The sequence below is a fragment of the Thermobia domestica genome, chromosome 2, assembly GCF_964235325.1.
Source record: "Thermobia domestica chromosome 2, izTheDome1.hap1.1, whole genome shotgun sequence".
NCBI classification, from domain to species: Eukaryota; Metazoa; Arthropoda; class Insecta; order Zygentoma; family Lepismatidae; genus Thermobia; species Thermobia domestica.
In genome coordinates, this window is record NC_137455.1 from 354,964,594 (window position 1) to 354,979,897 (window position 15,304).

The 15,304-nt window shown below is 35.8% G+C and overlaps 1 protein-coding gene across 1 annotated transcript in view; it reads left to right on the top strand.

Annotated features, from left to right (window-relative positions):
- Abi (tyrosine kinase Abl) overlaps positions 1 to 15,304 on the top strand; it is a 56,560-nt gene that overhangs the window by 1,846 nt on the left and 39,410 nt on the right. Inside the window, exons 2-3 of the mRNA XM_081749308.1 lie at positions 8,681 to 8,841; positions 13,979 to 14,146. Of these exons, the coding sequence (XP_081605434.1) occupies positions 8,725 to 8,841; positions 13,979 to 14,146 (285 nt within the window). The 5' untranslated portion in view covers positions 8,681 to 8,724. The remainder of the gene's footprint in view (positions 1 to 8,680; positions 8,842 to 13,978; positions 14,147 to 15,304) is intronic.

Sequence of the window (15,304 nt, forward strand, 5' to 3'; positions counted from 1 at the left end):
GACCCTTTCTCTTCAACGTACTCGATCTTGCCTCGGATGCAAACCTGAGCAATGTTTCGGACAATAGGTCACGTCTTATATAGCCTTGATAGGGATAAAGAAACGTTAGATCATAGAATTATCATATGGTTACACTCAAAGTTATCCAACGATATCCTAAATTTATGCGGGTACAGATTTACAATCATCACTCATAAATAAAGTAATGATACGTTTACTTCTTTGTTCACAAAATGGGTCTTACTTCCTTTAAAAGTAGTTTCTTATAGAAAGAGTCGCAAATTCACTTTAGGAAGGCTCATGAGTAGGCCTATATATACAGAGATAACTGATCATTTACTTCACAACTGCATACAAAATCATTTTTAAATTGTGGCTACTGCAAGTGGGCGTGTCGTCTCCAATTTGAGTCAGTTTAACGTCCCATGTTTATGCGCGTTAGTCTAAGGGAGCGATTTGATTTCAATATGACGGATGATCAACTTGACAAGCTAGTTTCGGTTCAAAAGTTATAGGTAAAATATTTTTCCATAGAAACACATGTAAAATCATTATATTTCACACTCAAATCAAATGACAGAGTTAATAAGCCTAACCTAGGTTTCTAACAGTAACATCAGTGCGCGTATATTTTTTTCATGCACATACTGGTCGTCGCTGACGCGCCTACTACGCTTTTGCCGTGACTCGATTACATAGAGTTCTTACTTTTTAGTGCCCACCTAGTACAAGCTGGCTCTTGTTTCTTACACAGTCGTTTTAATGACATACCTCTGAACACATATTTATACAAATAAGAAGCCCTCCTGAGATGAATCTGCACCTAATAATGTAACTTTCCATTAAGAAACACTTTTTAAGACACTTAGGCACAAGAGTGAAGTTCTTGATTAAAAAAGCAAGGATGCAATGAATTTAAATTTGCGGATCTAAAATAAAACAGCATATTTTTTTATTGCACGAAACAAATTACACGTGCGCGGGAACAACATGCCATGTATCAATACGTAATCAGTACGGCAAACTAAATTTAGATTACCACTAATTTCCATGTGCCTGTCTGCAGTACTCCATCCCTTTTTATCTGTACGAAGTACCCTCACAAAGAAATTCATATATGTAACCACGGGATGTGGGTTGTGAGGGGTCGCGTGGAAGCACGTGATAGTAGGTACAACAACGAAGGTGTTACATTTCATACTCTGTACATGTACTTTCCACATTTGCTTGCTTGTGTGACACTTCTATAGTTGCGCATCATGAATTAGCACACTGTTTTCACAAGCTGTACTCAGGTACTTTGTAATGGCTTCCTTGTGGACGATTCCCTACTTTCAGCCTTCCACTTTAAATAATTTAATTCTACATTTTTACATATCTGAAAGATACCACGTATTTTAATTATTTACATAATTAATGTTCTTTTAAAATAATAAAACGTATTTCTTCAATAAATTTAACAAATATATGATTTTAGATTGTAAATCGGTACCTTTATGCAATTCTAAAATGAATCTGTACTTATACGCCTGTGTTCTCGACCTGGCTTGTTGTGTTCATCTGCAGTGGGTGTATTTGCTGGCGCTGTAGTGTTCTTCTTTCGTTTTCCCTGATTGCAAGTTTAAGTAAACAACGTGCAGCTGTGAAATTTTGTTTTGCACTCGGTAAAAATTCTGCTGAAACTGTTGTAATGTTGAAAACAGCGTGGGTAAAAGTCAAGTGTACAAGTGGTTTGCTCGTTTTACACATGGCGACATGTCGATTGATGACAAACCTCGTTGTGGACGTCCATCAACTGCCCGAAATGACAAAAATGTTGAAAAAATTCGAGAGCTTGTGCTCACAGACCATCGACAGGCAATTGATCAACTGTCAGAGATAAGTGGGATATCTTGGAGCTCGGTTCAGCGAATTTTAACCGAAGATTTGGGCATGAAAAGGGCTGCCGCCAAGTTTGTTCTTCGGGTTCTGACTATCAATCAAAAAGAACGTCGAGTTGAAACATGTCGTGCTTTGAAACAACAGCCTGAAACTGATCCAGAGTTTCTATTAAAGGTCTTTACTGGTGATGAGACATGGTGTTATGGGTACGACCCAGAAACAAAGCAACAGTCAAGCCAATGGAAGACGTCATCGTCACCCCTTCCAAAAACGTGTCAAGTCAAATCAAACATCAAAACAGTGGTGGTTTTATTTTTTGATGCCATGGGAATAGTGTATTCAGAATTTGTTCCGCCAGGTCAGAACGTTAATCAAACCTTTTATTTGGAAGTGTTGAGCAGATTGCGGAGCAGTATTAATCAAAAAAGACCCGATTTGTGGCAAACAGGAGACTGGTTCTTCCACCACGACAATTCACCCGCACACACAACCATCTCTGTTCGCTAGTTTTTGGGATAACATGTTTCCGCTGCCCTACGCACCTCACTCGTCTTACCTGGCTCTGCGCGACTTTTTCTTATTTCCACATATGAAAAGAGGCATGAAAAGACACCAATTTGACAACATTAAAGAGGTCAATAAAGAAACAAGATAGAAGCTGTCAGCCATTTCTCAAGATGACTACAAACAATGTTTCGAACAGTGGAAGCACCGGTGGGACAAATGTGTTAGTTGTAATGAAGAGTATTTTAAAGGGATAAGGTTGTTTTGTAAAAGGTTTGATAATATAGCTTTTACACAATAATTCCGGTTTCTTTTGGGTGTCCCCTCGTATGCGATTAAAGTAATAAACACGGAGACATAAAATGAGCCACTTTTCCTATAGCATCGCAGAGATAGGTAGACCATAGCAGTAAATTTTAAAATGCACTCCGAAATCCATGCCAGAAATCTCAAGGAACCGGATTTTAGAATGTCATCCTTATACGCATATTTACAAGGAGAATACATACTCTTGTTTCTGTCGTCAGTAAACAGTTCGATGCATACAGCATTAATTGTTTCTTTAAACAAAGTGAAAAAAGGATGGCAACAGTGTAGTAGTTTGTGGCAATATTTCACTCTTGCATAAACGGAATAATTGCATTTCATGTAGTTAGACGATGTTTGCGCGCCTTTTGTCATCTACGATTTCTAGAAAACTATAACATTTCTTTTAAGTTGTGACAAATACAAAAGGAAGCATTTACTTCCATTGAGTTTGAAGTCGCTGGTTCTTTTGGCAGAACGAAACAGCGGCAAAAATCATTTTCGTAAAAGGAGCCTTAGTCGTATAAATGAACACTTGTATAATGTTGTGCTAGTTTGTAGAAACTTTGCTCACTTCTAATAGCCAATTAAGGTCTAAGACATATTAATGGTACATAATATAGTAAAATACTTAACTAACTTATGTTTCGAATAATATTGTAGCAGATTAGACAAGTATGTACTCTTCGAAGGTTAATATAAAATCGGCTTTTATCATAGACTTAATATTACAACAGCATCTTCATAAATTTTCTGTTAGAAGTAAACATAATTTCCACAAACTAACAAACAATTACGCAAGTGTTCAGAAAAATCTTCTGCCAAAGTTTTTCGCAGCAATAACATTTTCAAAATAGGATTCTAGTGCAAGAGTAAATTCTGAGAAATGAGATGGATTGCCAATGTTTCCCGATCTGCTGAGGAAGGTGTCAGAGGATACCGAAACAGTACAGTTAATGGTAAATAGGTATTAGATGCAATAAATAATAATAAAAAAAAGTACGTATACAAAGTTTTATAAACATACGTCAAGTCATATTTCTAAATAATTAACCTTTTAATGAGTTGAGATTTTAAAATATTTCTTAACGAGAGCCTGTGAATGAAGTATTAAATCCCTACCATATTTCACTTCATTCGGGCACTTTTTTTCTTTTTATTCAGATCAGTCACTTTATAACTGTTTGTTACTTCAGAATCAGTATTTTGCGGACTTTATACACTCCACTCCCCCCTGTAATCATGTATATTCAGTTCACCTGAGTGAGCGATAGATTTGTGTTCTGTGTAGCAAAAACTTTCTTATACCAAAGTTACATGCCCTTATGGTTCAAAACAGCCGTGTAGAAGTATAAAATGTATGTTTCTTTCTGGTGGAATTAAGAAACATTCGTACAAGTAACCAAATTTCGCGCGGTATGTCCAACGTTTCAATAGTAACACTTAGTAATACTGAAGAAATATAAGGTAACCAAGAAAGTTCTGTCGCTTTTTCACCTACCACCTTCGAACATCGATATGTCACCTAAAATGTACCTGGAAGATCAAAGATAATCCCCATCAGCATCGTCGACCTTCTGCCAATGTTCTGGAAGACCATGGATTCCATCGTGGTAGAACATGGTGGGCTGTGAAACGAAGAAGGTATCAAGTGCATTTTGCACTTCTACTAGGGATTTGAACTGGTGTTCTATAAGGTGATTGTCCAAGGAATGGAACATGTGATAATTGGACGGTACAATGTCCGGGGAGTATGGTGGATGCAAGTGTTTCCTATCCAAGGCGTAGAAATGATCTCTCGGGTCATCCTCACCACATGGGGCTTAGCGGAGCCATTTCAGGTCAAATCAACACAATTTGAGAACAAAATTTACCTTACCATCTCAGATTGTCATGAAATTTTGCATAGGGGTACTATTCATATAGGCTAAGAAAAATACCAAATTTCAGCTTTATATATCGACTGGTATTGAAGATAGGGCTATGTAAAGTTCGGAAAAATTGCCCAAAATAGCATGTTCAATGTATTTTGAAATTGGAATTGCAGCTCTCCTAATTGAGGTAGCGAGCTGGTTGAGGTGTCATTTTACAGCATTTTTCATGCCCTTTCCTGTGGTATACAACATCATATAGGCTAATACAAATGTTTATTATCAAAATCAAAATTTTTCAAAAAGTACATATTTTAAATTTAATTCTATGAATAGATAGTATTGTTGTAAAGCACCTAGCAAAATATGAATTTGTGATGTTAATGGGTTCATTGTTAAAAAATTTAAAACTAACACTATAGTTTACATTTGAAGGGTAAGGGGGAGAAAAAGGAGGAATGTCACAAAACTGCATTTTCGAGAAAACGGCGTTTTTATATTTTAAACCGCGTAAAAAAGAATAGGGTAATCAAGCATTTTGCCCCTTTTTACATGGACATTTTTAAATTACGCATGCATGGCATATACAGTCAAATAGTACCAAGAGTCACCAACAGATAGGACAAAGGACCCGATAAAGCACACACATGGACATTTGGACATTCCTTGTTTTTTCCCCTTACCCTTCATTTATACCCTGTATCTAGCTGAAAATACACGAATGCATTTTTTTTTTTCTTTAATTTGTGCGAATAAATCTGAACACTAACGTGAAGAGTACAGTGATGGGTCTAGAACATATCATACCGACTTGTAATCTGCTGGCTATACTTATTGCCTCATACTTTAAAAACTAACTTAAAGCAAGTTAAAGTGCTGATACTTTTGAACTTTAAAATAATATTAATACAAGTTTCACAATTAAAAATGTTACTGTAAGTAAACATGGTTTGTAAAAAGTATAGATATAGCACTGGTACAACAGCAGGGTTGGCTGGTTTAAATCAGGTGTATTTTTATAGAAAAAACAATTGGTGTAAAAAAAATGCCACAAATCGTAATCACAAATACCACATGAATTTCATAGTGACGTTTTTACATATGTCGAATCATCTGTGTTAGTTGAAATCTAATTTTTGCTTTGTAATTAAGGAGCCCGATGAGCCTAGAAAATTTGTTCCAGGTGGAAACCGAGTAGTGGTTCAGTTGCCACTTCAAGTAATATGTCCAGTCTCTTATAACTTCGCTGTTACATAAGGACGTTAAGCGTAAACAAACCAAATGAATTGAAGCAGCTTTAGCGGGTAGGCATGAGTTCATTGTCAGGCAACAGGGAGCCTTCCTTAACTACACAAAAGAAAATCTCAAAGAATCAGAATTTGCTGTCATCTGTGATTTTTTTTTCTGAAAATTATAGCACAGCGCTACAAGATGAAGCATAGAGCTACCATTGGACAAGCTAACGTCACAATCCATCCTTTTGTTTTATATTTCAAACAGGAAAACAAATTTGAACATGTTAAATATGTAGTTGTGTCCGATTGCCTGGAGCACAATACAGTTGCTGTTCACACCTTTCAAATATATATTTATATATATAATTTCTGACATCCAAATTTAAAAATTTCCAAACAAGACATTTTTTTTTTTTTTTCGACAGGTCTACCGCGCAATACAAAAATAAGAAAGACTTTTTGAACTTCTGCTTTCATGAAACAGCTTTTAAAGTGAAAGGAGAGTGTTACTTGTCGGCTATAGCACATGGAAAAGGGCCTTGCGATGGAGTAGGCGGTTCAGTAAAAAGACTGGCAGCTTGTGCTAGTTTGCAAGGACCCTATGACAATCAAATTCAAACCCCAAGACATCTTTTTGAGTGAGCAGTAGAAAACTACCAAAGTAAATTTTGCCTACTCAACCCAAGAGGAATATGCTGAAGCTGAAATGTTCCTGGAAAGTCGCTTCGATCAAGGATTGACTATCAAAGCAACACAGCAATATGATGCATTCATTCCCAAAACTACATCAACATCAATGGTGAAACACTTTTCAGATGGTTTACAGGGTTGGGAAAAGGAAGTGTCACAATCTCCAAATAAACTTCAATTAGAAGGCATATCAGGCTATGTCACCACTGTCTATGAAGGAAATTGGTGGTTCGGGAAAAATAAAGAACTTGATGAAATAAAAATAACTTTTCTTCATCTACCTGGCCATCTTCATCATTCTCGTATCCAAGAAACGCTGATGTTCTATGGATGTCTGTAGTGGATGTTCTGACAAAAAAAATCTTGTAACTCCCGATAGAAGAAGTTATGTTCTTGAAATTGATGTATGCCGAACAAATGTGGCTTTTTCAAATTTCAAGTGATAAACATATCCTATTACTTATTGAAACTTTTTACTATGAAATCATCTGTACTCTTTCTTCAGATTAGTGTTTTTTTTATTATTATTATTATTTTATTTTCACAGAAGTGTAAAACTTAGTATTCTTGTGTTATTACCCTACGTACAGAGTATTCTTGAAAAATAGGTATTAGTTTTGAATTTTTTTAACAATGAACCCATTATCATCCCAAATTCATATTTTGCCAGGTGCTTTACAACAATACTATCTATTTATGGAATTAATTTCAAAATTTGAAAATATGTACTTTTTGAAAAAAATTGAAGTAAATCTTTTATTTTGATTTTGAAAATAAAAATTTGTATTAGCCTATATGATGTATACCACAGGAAAGGGCATGAAAAATGCTGTAAAATGACACCTCAACCAGCTCGCTACCTCAATTAAGAGATGCAATTCCAATTTGAAAATACATTGAACATGCTATTTTGGGCATTTTTTCCGAACTTTACATAGCCCTACCTTCAATACCGGTCGATATATGAAGTTGAAATTTGGTATTATTCTCAGTCTATCTAGAGGACATCTATGTACCAAATTTCATTAAAATCTGAAATGGTGAGGTTGAATCACTGTGTTGAATTTATATGGAATGACTCAGTGTTGTCCTGTAACAGGAGGATCCCTTTGTGATTCTGAAGTACTGACTCCAGAGTTTTGAGTTTTTCTTGAACACGGTCAACTGCTGACAGTACATAGTTGCATTGATACTCTGACCAACTGGTAGCAGTTCCCTGTGCACGATGCCGCGAGCAGTCCACCAAACACACGGGAGGGCCTTTTTCTGGTGCAGTGCTAGTTTCGGCTGTTTTGAAACCGGTTCGTGGAATCCTAACCAATGATGATGGTGCCGTGGAACTTCGTACATACTCACTTCACATCACATGTCAACAGTCTGTCCAGAAATGGCTCCCTCCTCAGACGAGACAGCAAAGAAACATGGGTGTTTTCTCGCGTTGTCCTCTGGCCGGAAGTCAAATAATGTGGGACCCATCAACCCAACTTGTAGTGTTTCTCAAGTTGATGGAGATGCTGTTGAATGGTTTCTCCACTCACACTGAATTGTAGTCCCAGTTTTTCACATGTCTGGCCACTGTTCGCCTCAATTGCTGCCTGAAGATCTTCATTTTGTACATGTTTGGTCTTCCGGTACGTAGTACGTCTTCGATTGTTACCGTCCTTAAACTTGTTAAACCACCGCTGCACTGCCCGCGTAGTCACGACACCCTCACCAAATGCCTGGCGTATGTTTTGCCCCGCTGTAGCAGCGTTTGACCTCAGTTTGAATTTGTATAGCATACACGCCCTTACGACGCTCTTTGGAGGTCCTATGTTCACTCTGCCCTTACGCAAGTTCACGGTGTAACTGAACTGCCACAACCAGGTAGTAGGTTGGATATACCCACACCAAAAACTGAACTTCACCTTATCTCCATTCGCATTCAACTCACGGTGTGAGGGCCAATTGAACACAGACCTCCACAAAAAGCGACAGAACTTGCTTGGTTACCTTTATTGTAAGTTCCCATATCTATCCTCTTCAGTGTCGAATTTCTCATAGTCTAAAATCTGAGAAAAACATTTGTACAAAATATTAAGAGTTCCGGGTGTTTGTGATGAGTGAAGTCTGTCTAGATACGGATCGTGTTTGTATGTAGTGCTCATTTATGTATATTAGTTGTAACTCTTTAATGTGTTCTTTTCTTTTCAGTGGATCATAACAGAGAATCTGGCTTCGGGAGTGAGGCAGACAACATGGCCGAACTCGCAGCGTTGCTAACCTCGGAAATCCCGGAGGGGAGAAATAATCTTGCTGATAGCCATACAAACCTAGAAAGAGTAGCTGAGTACTGCGAAGGAAATTACTTTCAGGTATATCGAAACGTATGTCATTTAGTACATACATTCAGGCAATGTCTTCATTGTATATGCACTTAGAATACAGAGGAACGTAAACAAAGGCGTGCGTGTATTAATAAAGTTTTCATTGGTTGTTCTCGTTTGTAGTATTGTATCCTATGCTATAGAGCAATGATGGGGTAATGTGTAATGCACTGAGGGACAGAACAAAATAAGAACCATCCTTGGGAATCAAGTAAAATGATAAAAAAAAAAAAAAAAAAAAAAAAAAAAAAAAAAAAAAAAAAAAACCGAACCGCATCTATGTTGAAAATTTGATCGAAATCAGAAGAATGATTCATGAGTTATTAAGTCATAAACGTAGTCACTTTCATTTTAAGTTATTTTTATATATTTCCCCCTCCGCTAAGTTGCAATGATAAAAACCATCCCAGGGCTGACCTCATCAATGTTGAAAGTTCGATCGAGTTCGGTCGGGTGGTTCAAAAGTTATAAAGCCACAAACATAGTCACTTTTATTTTTATTTATTTAGATACTACTACCCTGGCGTTTGCTCGAGCTAAGACCTCGCATCTCATATCTCAGCCGTTACTTCCGTTCTTCGCACAGCAACAATACGTTTATGGCATTCTTTGCCAAAAATTGTACCCTTTCTCCCCTTAGAATACGGATTTCAATCAAAGTGCAATTGTAAAAATCTATGTCAGTCCAAGGGCTAACTGTGTTCAAAAAATCATTTTAAATGATTCTGTTTCCCGTAATGATGAGACTGATACCTCGATATCATTTTTATATATTGAGTAAAGAAAATTGAAATTGCCCCTGTTCTCTTGTTAAAAGTGGAATTTCCGGAAACGCTGTAGCATATGCCTACTTGTTTTGAATATATACAAACTTTCATATCCATAACATGTCTCTAACGGGTCTCTTAAAGGATTTCACGATGTGGCTATCTTATTATTACAATTGCAACCCTCACCTTTTTTTTCTTCCCTTCTAAGAGAAACATCAAACAACGCTGAAACACGTCTTTCATTTTATTTTAAATGAGAAGTCTAAATACCAAATTTCGTGTCTCTAATTTTAGAGGATTTCGAAATATGGTCATCTTGTTATTACAATTGTAACCCTACCCTTTTTTTCTTCCCTTATAAGGGAAATATCAGAAAACTGTGAAAAAACATGTCTAATTATTTTAAATGGGAAGTCCATATACGAAATGTCATGTCTTTACCTTTCAGAGATTCGGAGATATACATTTTACTGTAATAGTTACCCCCTCCCCCCTGTCCCCCCTCTTCCGTGCCGAATTTCCAGAAATCCTTCCTTAGTGATACTTTACTTCACACGTCCTATGCACTGTCAAAATTTCAGGTTTCCTGCTTAAGCGGTTTGACCTGGGTGATGATCGACTGGTCACGCACTCAGGACTTCTTTATATATACATATGGAAATTGACCAGTGAAATTAATTCGAAAACACATCTGTATTACAGAACTTGGTAGCGTGTTATTCGTTCTGTGATTTAAATGTAAACCGAAGAAGTTTTAATTTCCTATAAAACTTTTTATCAATATCAATAGATGTGGATAAGATGATCAGAGCGAAAACTTACTTTGAATATTCATCCTGCACTACAACCTCTTAGAAGTAGAATAGCAAAAGCTGCTCTTAGTTGTGACTCGTAAAACATCTTACCATCACTACTAATGGTACCGATCAGCGAGTAGAGAGATAATTAATAAGTTACTTTATATTTGTATTTTTATATTATTTATTTATATATTGCAACATTTGAATGCGATCGTCGTTTGTTATTGATCTCTTGCAAGTGTTGCCCAGGAAAACAATGTTTCCAATACGTGAAGAAAACAAAGGACAGTGATAACTTATTAAATCTGACTACAGTACTGTATGTCTTGAAATTATAGAATGTGAGTTGGAGAGCTTAATGTTACTGACAGTAAACATAGAAAGCAATATGAAATACCACTACTTCATGTATTCTGAGCAGATCACTTTCAGTCGACAAGTTTTTTCTTGTCTTCCTTGGAGTATTGATCATTTGAAACATAACAGTGATAGAAAAAAATAAAAAAAAAATGCAAGAAATGAAGACATCACATATACAGGAAAATGTTCAGTTTAGGGTTTTAGGTGTTCATCATGCAGAGGCAAATATAACGTTCAAGTTTTACTACATACCTATTAGAAAATGCTTCTATCAGATTGGAAAGTTATTATTATCCCTATTTGTGGACAAATAGCTAACGCGCTTTCTAGCATGAAGTTCTAGGTTTGTTTCCCTTTGGAGATACTCGTCGTGGGTAGTTTCTGTCTCTGTGTGACGTAAAACTCGTCTCAGCTAGCCAACTAATTGTGCTTTATTCCAAGAAAATACTTGAAAATAAAACAAGCATGTTCTATGAAAATATATTTTTATGTATTTGGACAATCAACAATATTCAAGTGGTACCCGGTCATAGCAGATCACGAAGGGATTAATTTTGTGCTTTTGTTTGCATTGCTATATTGTAAGAACATATACAGTATATGTGCAGTCAGTTGAAAAGTGCAAATTCCTTTACGTCTTTAACCTTGTTATTGTACTCGCAAAAAAGAAGTTTCGTCTGGGTTCGTGCACTTTTTCAACTGTCTGTACACCGCATGGTTTCATATATACATATCACTGTATAAATTTGTATGCACTTTTCTAAATATTTTCAATAGCAGTATTTAACTGCTTCGTTCAAATACTAGCATCGTGGTAAAAGAACTAATCACTCAGTAAAAGATTTGAATCTATAAAGAATCAGTGATTTCCGTGGGACCAAAGACTCAAAGTACGTGTTGGAATGAACAGATTGATTCAGAAATACTAAGTTGAAGGACTAGCTAGCATTGATGAAGTCAAACCACAGAAAAAATAACAAGACAGAGGTGTGACGTAAACAGCCAAACGTCTACGCAATTTAGCAAGGGATCGCAGTATTGGAGCACCAGATGGCTCTGGCAGTCTTTTGAAATGATTCATTATTTTAGGAATTTCGGCTTTCTGGAGCTTAACTTTCATTTAATTGCTTTCCGTATGAGGGAATAAAGTAGCAAGCTCTGCGATCGAGCGCTGAAATATAAAAAATTCCTGTAATATTTAATCTCGTAAATGAGACTACCAGAGCCATCTGGTGCTCGATTACTGCGACCCCTTGCTGAAACGCGTAGACATTTGGCTGTTTACGTTACATTTCTGTCTTGTTATTTTCTCTGTGGTCAAACGAACTCGATTAGACTTCGCATGACATCGAAAGGAAATATAACCTTCTACACATGTCTAGAAACATGGGAATCATTTCTCATTCTTTAATGTCTCTCTTTTTACTTGAGTCCACCACCACTATTCTACTTATGAGTGAGGTAGGTCTTTTCTTGAAGAAACGAATTATACTTGAAAATCGTGTGGAAAGTTCAGAATAGTTCAGCTCATCAGAGCCAAAGATTCGAGCCACAGGAATAAACTGCGAAGAGAACATATTCCAGAAATAGAACCAAACATACCATCACCCTTGATAATGGTATCTCTAAATAAAATTCGCGCCATTTGTTAGTATGCTGAAAATGTATTAACTTCTCCGTGTGCTATGCTTTCTTTTCAATATACTGGTAAAAAAAAAAAAAAAAAATAAATAAATAAATAAATAAAATAAAATAAAAATGCACTGAACTGTTGAGGTTCAAACTTTTAAGTCTTGTTATTTTACGATGGAGGCATGTATTTTCAAGTCCTAAAACTGTTTTCTGACGTCACCATTTTAGTTCGGTTTCTTCTACACAATTTGAAGGAATAAGTGGTACTAGTAGTATCTTATTTATCTTTTCTTCAGGCTTAAGAGTTAGATTCCCATCTCTTGAAACATTCACTTGATATATATAAAAATTTGATCCATATTTATCCATATGGTGAAGAAGCTAGCTAGTTAAATTTTAAATATCAGCTTCTATAAGAAAAAAAGAAAAACTGGACTTAGAGGTAGGTACCGTAACAGTAGTCTTGTACATGTTGTTAACTGAAAAATACTTTGTTACTACGTTAGTGAGATCATACCGGTAATTATTTCCCGACTGTAAACATACCAGGAAATCTTACTCCTGTATTTCGTGGTATTTCTGAAGTTCTAGAGATCTTTATTTATTTACTTTGTTAACTAGAAAAAGACCAAGAGTGATTATCCACATTTTAATTTCATCCAATATTAAGAAACGAGTTGAGCAAAAAAGTATTATAAAATTAATTATTCAATTATTTGCAGTATTTAGTACGTTAATTCTTTATTTAACGTCTTCGAGGTTTATTATAGAAGCACTGTCTTGGTTCAGTCTGCTTGAATTTTGTTATGTAAACTACCGTGTATAGTCGTGATGACTTAAGTACGACGGCTGCTTGAATTTTGTTGTGTAAACTGCCGTGTAGTCGTGATTACTTAAATACAAAGGTTGCTTGAATTTTATTATGTAAACTGCGTGTATAGCCGTGATGACTTAAGTACGACGGCTGCTTGAATTTTGTTATGTAAATTGCAGTGTACAGTCGTGATGACTTAAGTTGAACGCTGTCTGTATCAAAAGCACTAATGTAATCTTTGGGTATAGTAATCATTACTTTACATTATTGCTGCAGTAGTCATACCTTCTATGTGCGTGTTCTCGGGTTTCTTCCACAATGGAGCCCTAAATTTTCGTTTTTGAGTTACCATCGTGAAGTATTTGGGAAACTGCTTTGAATCACGAAGTTTCGGATTACAGTGTAGGACTAACTGGGATTGAAGCTGATGTTCTAATCTTAACATCGTCCATTTAAAAGCTGCTCAGTTATTGAGCGCTCTCTTGTTGTGTGAGGAGTTGTTGTTCGAGGTAATGAATTTGGGGTGAACATAATCGTGACTGAATTTTCTTGAACTCTCCTGTTTTTTTCCCACATTTTCATTCCACAAATTATATCATAATCATTCGTCGTCTTTAGCCTGAAGGGCATAACCGAGGGACGTTAAGTTGAAGATTTCATTTTATTAGTATACGATTAATATGCCTACAAAAATTTTTTCTTTCTTTTAATTGTTTTATCAAACGCTTATTTTTTTCTTCTCGTTGCAGTCTGATAACAAGCGAGCTGCCTTAGAAGAAACGAAGAATTATACTACGCAGTCGTTAGCCAGTGTAGCGTATCAAATTAATACATTAGCGTATAATTTTCTTCAACTGTTGGATCTCCAAGCAGCGCAGTTAGAAGAGATGGAAAGCCAGATGAACCATATTGCTCAGGTCAGTAACTTAAGAAATATTTTGAGATAAAAGATTTACAGTTCAGAATTAAGTTTCAAATTAACTCTGAACCAATTTCGAGTTTATTTATTTATTTATTTATTTTTTCTGAGATTAAAGATATTGCTTTCCTTTTTAACGTAATTAGAAATAGTAGGAGCCATAAATTTACAAGTTGATTTATATTAATCTGTTCGAAATAGTAAATAATTAGAGAAAACTAGTATACTCCTTGTCTAACTTCTTTTACTTTCGAGCGACGAAAGAAGAGAGGAAAGTTTGGTAAACGTGAAAAAATCGAATTCGTGATTTCAACGGATTTACACGTTTCATGGCCCACAGATACCCAACAAGTGATTTTTCGCAATCTGTGTTCGTCCTGATGTACACTTACCTAGAACCCGTACTGTTTATTAAACTTAAGATTTTGTGATGCTCTAGTTTTTTTTTTTTTTTTTTTTTTCTTTCTTTTCTTACTACCCCAAAAAATAACGGTAGTTTAATTTAAGGGTAAAAAAAAAAAAAATCTCGAGAATGACTCTAACGATTTTGTTTATTTTCGAAAATCAACCCCATCATGTAGTATAATCATTTCTCTGTGAAAAATCTAGAAGGGGTTGTTTTATTTATTCTTGATTCTGAGTTTTCTTACGGATTATTTTTCTCAAAAACGACTCACGTAATTTTCTTGATATTTCTTAAATAAATATTTCATTAATAACCTGACAATATAGTATAACTCATTTGTGCTGAAAAATGCATGAGGGGGTAATTTATTCTTGGGATCGCGTTTTCGGACAATTTTCTCAAAAACTACTCACAAGTAAACCTTATGTTTCGGTGAATCGAATTGCTGACTGAGACACATATGAGAAAGTAATACTAAATGTGGACGGTATTTCAGTGAAGTTGTAGGTGCGAAGCTCCAGGGGTTTAGGAGATACAGACCAGAACATCACATGGAAGTACAGAATAGTCTTCATACAGTTGGAGGTAAAAGCTCTGTAAGACCTCTTGTAACGACAAAAGGTGAATAACAAATATATGGGTACATATTAGGGATGGCGGATTTGAACATGGCCGCCATCAAGGCAACTCTTACCATAGACCTAATATTTATCCACCTGCTTTTTATTTAATTATTATTATTAACACAAA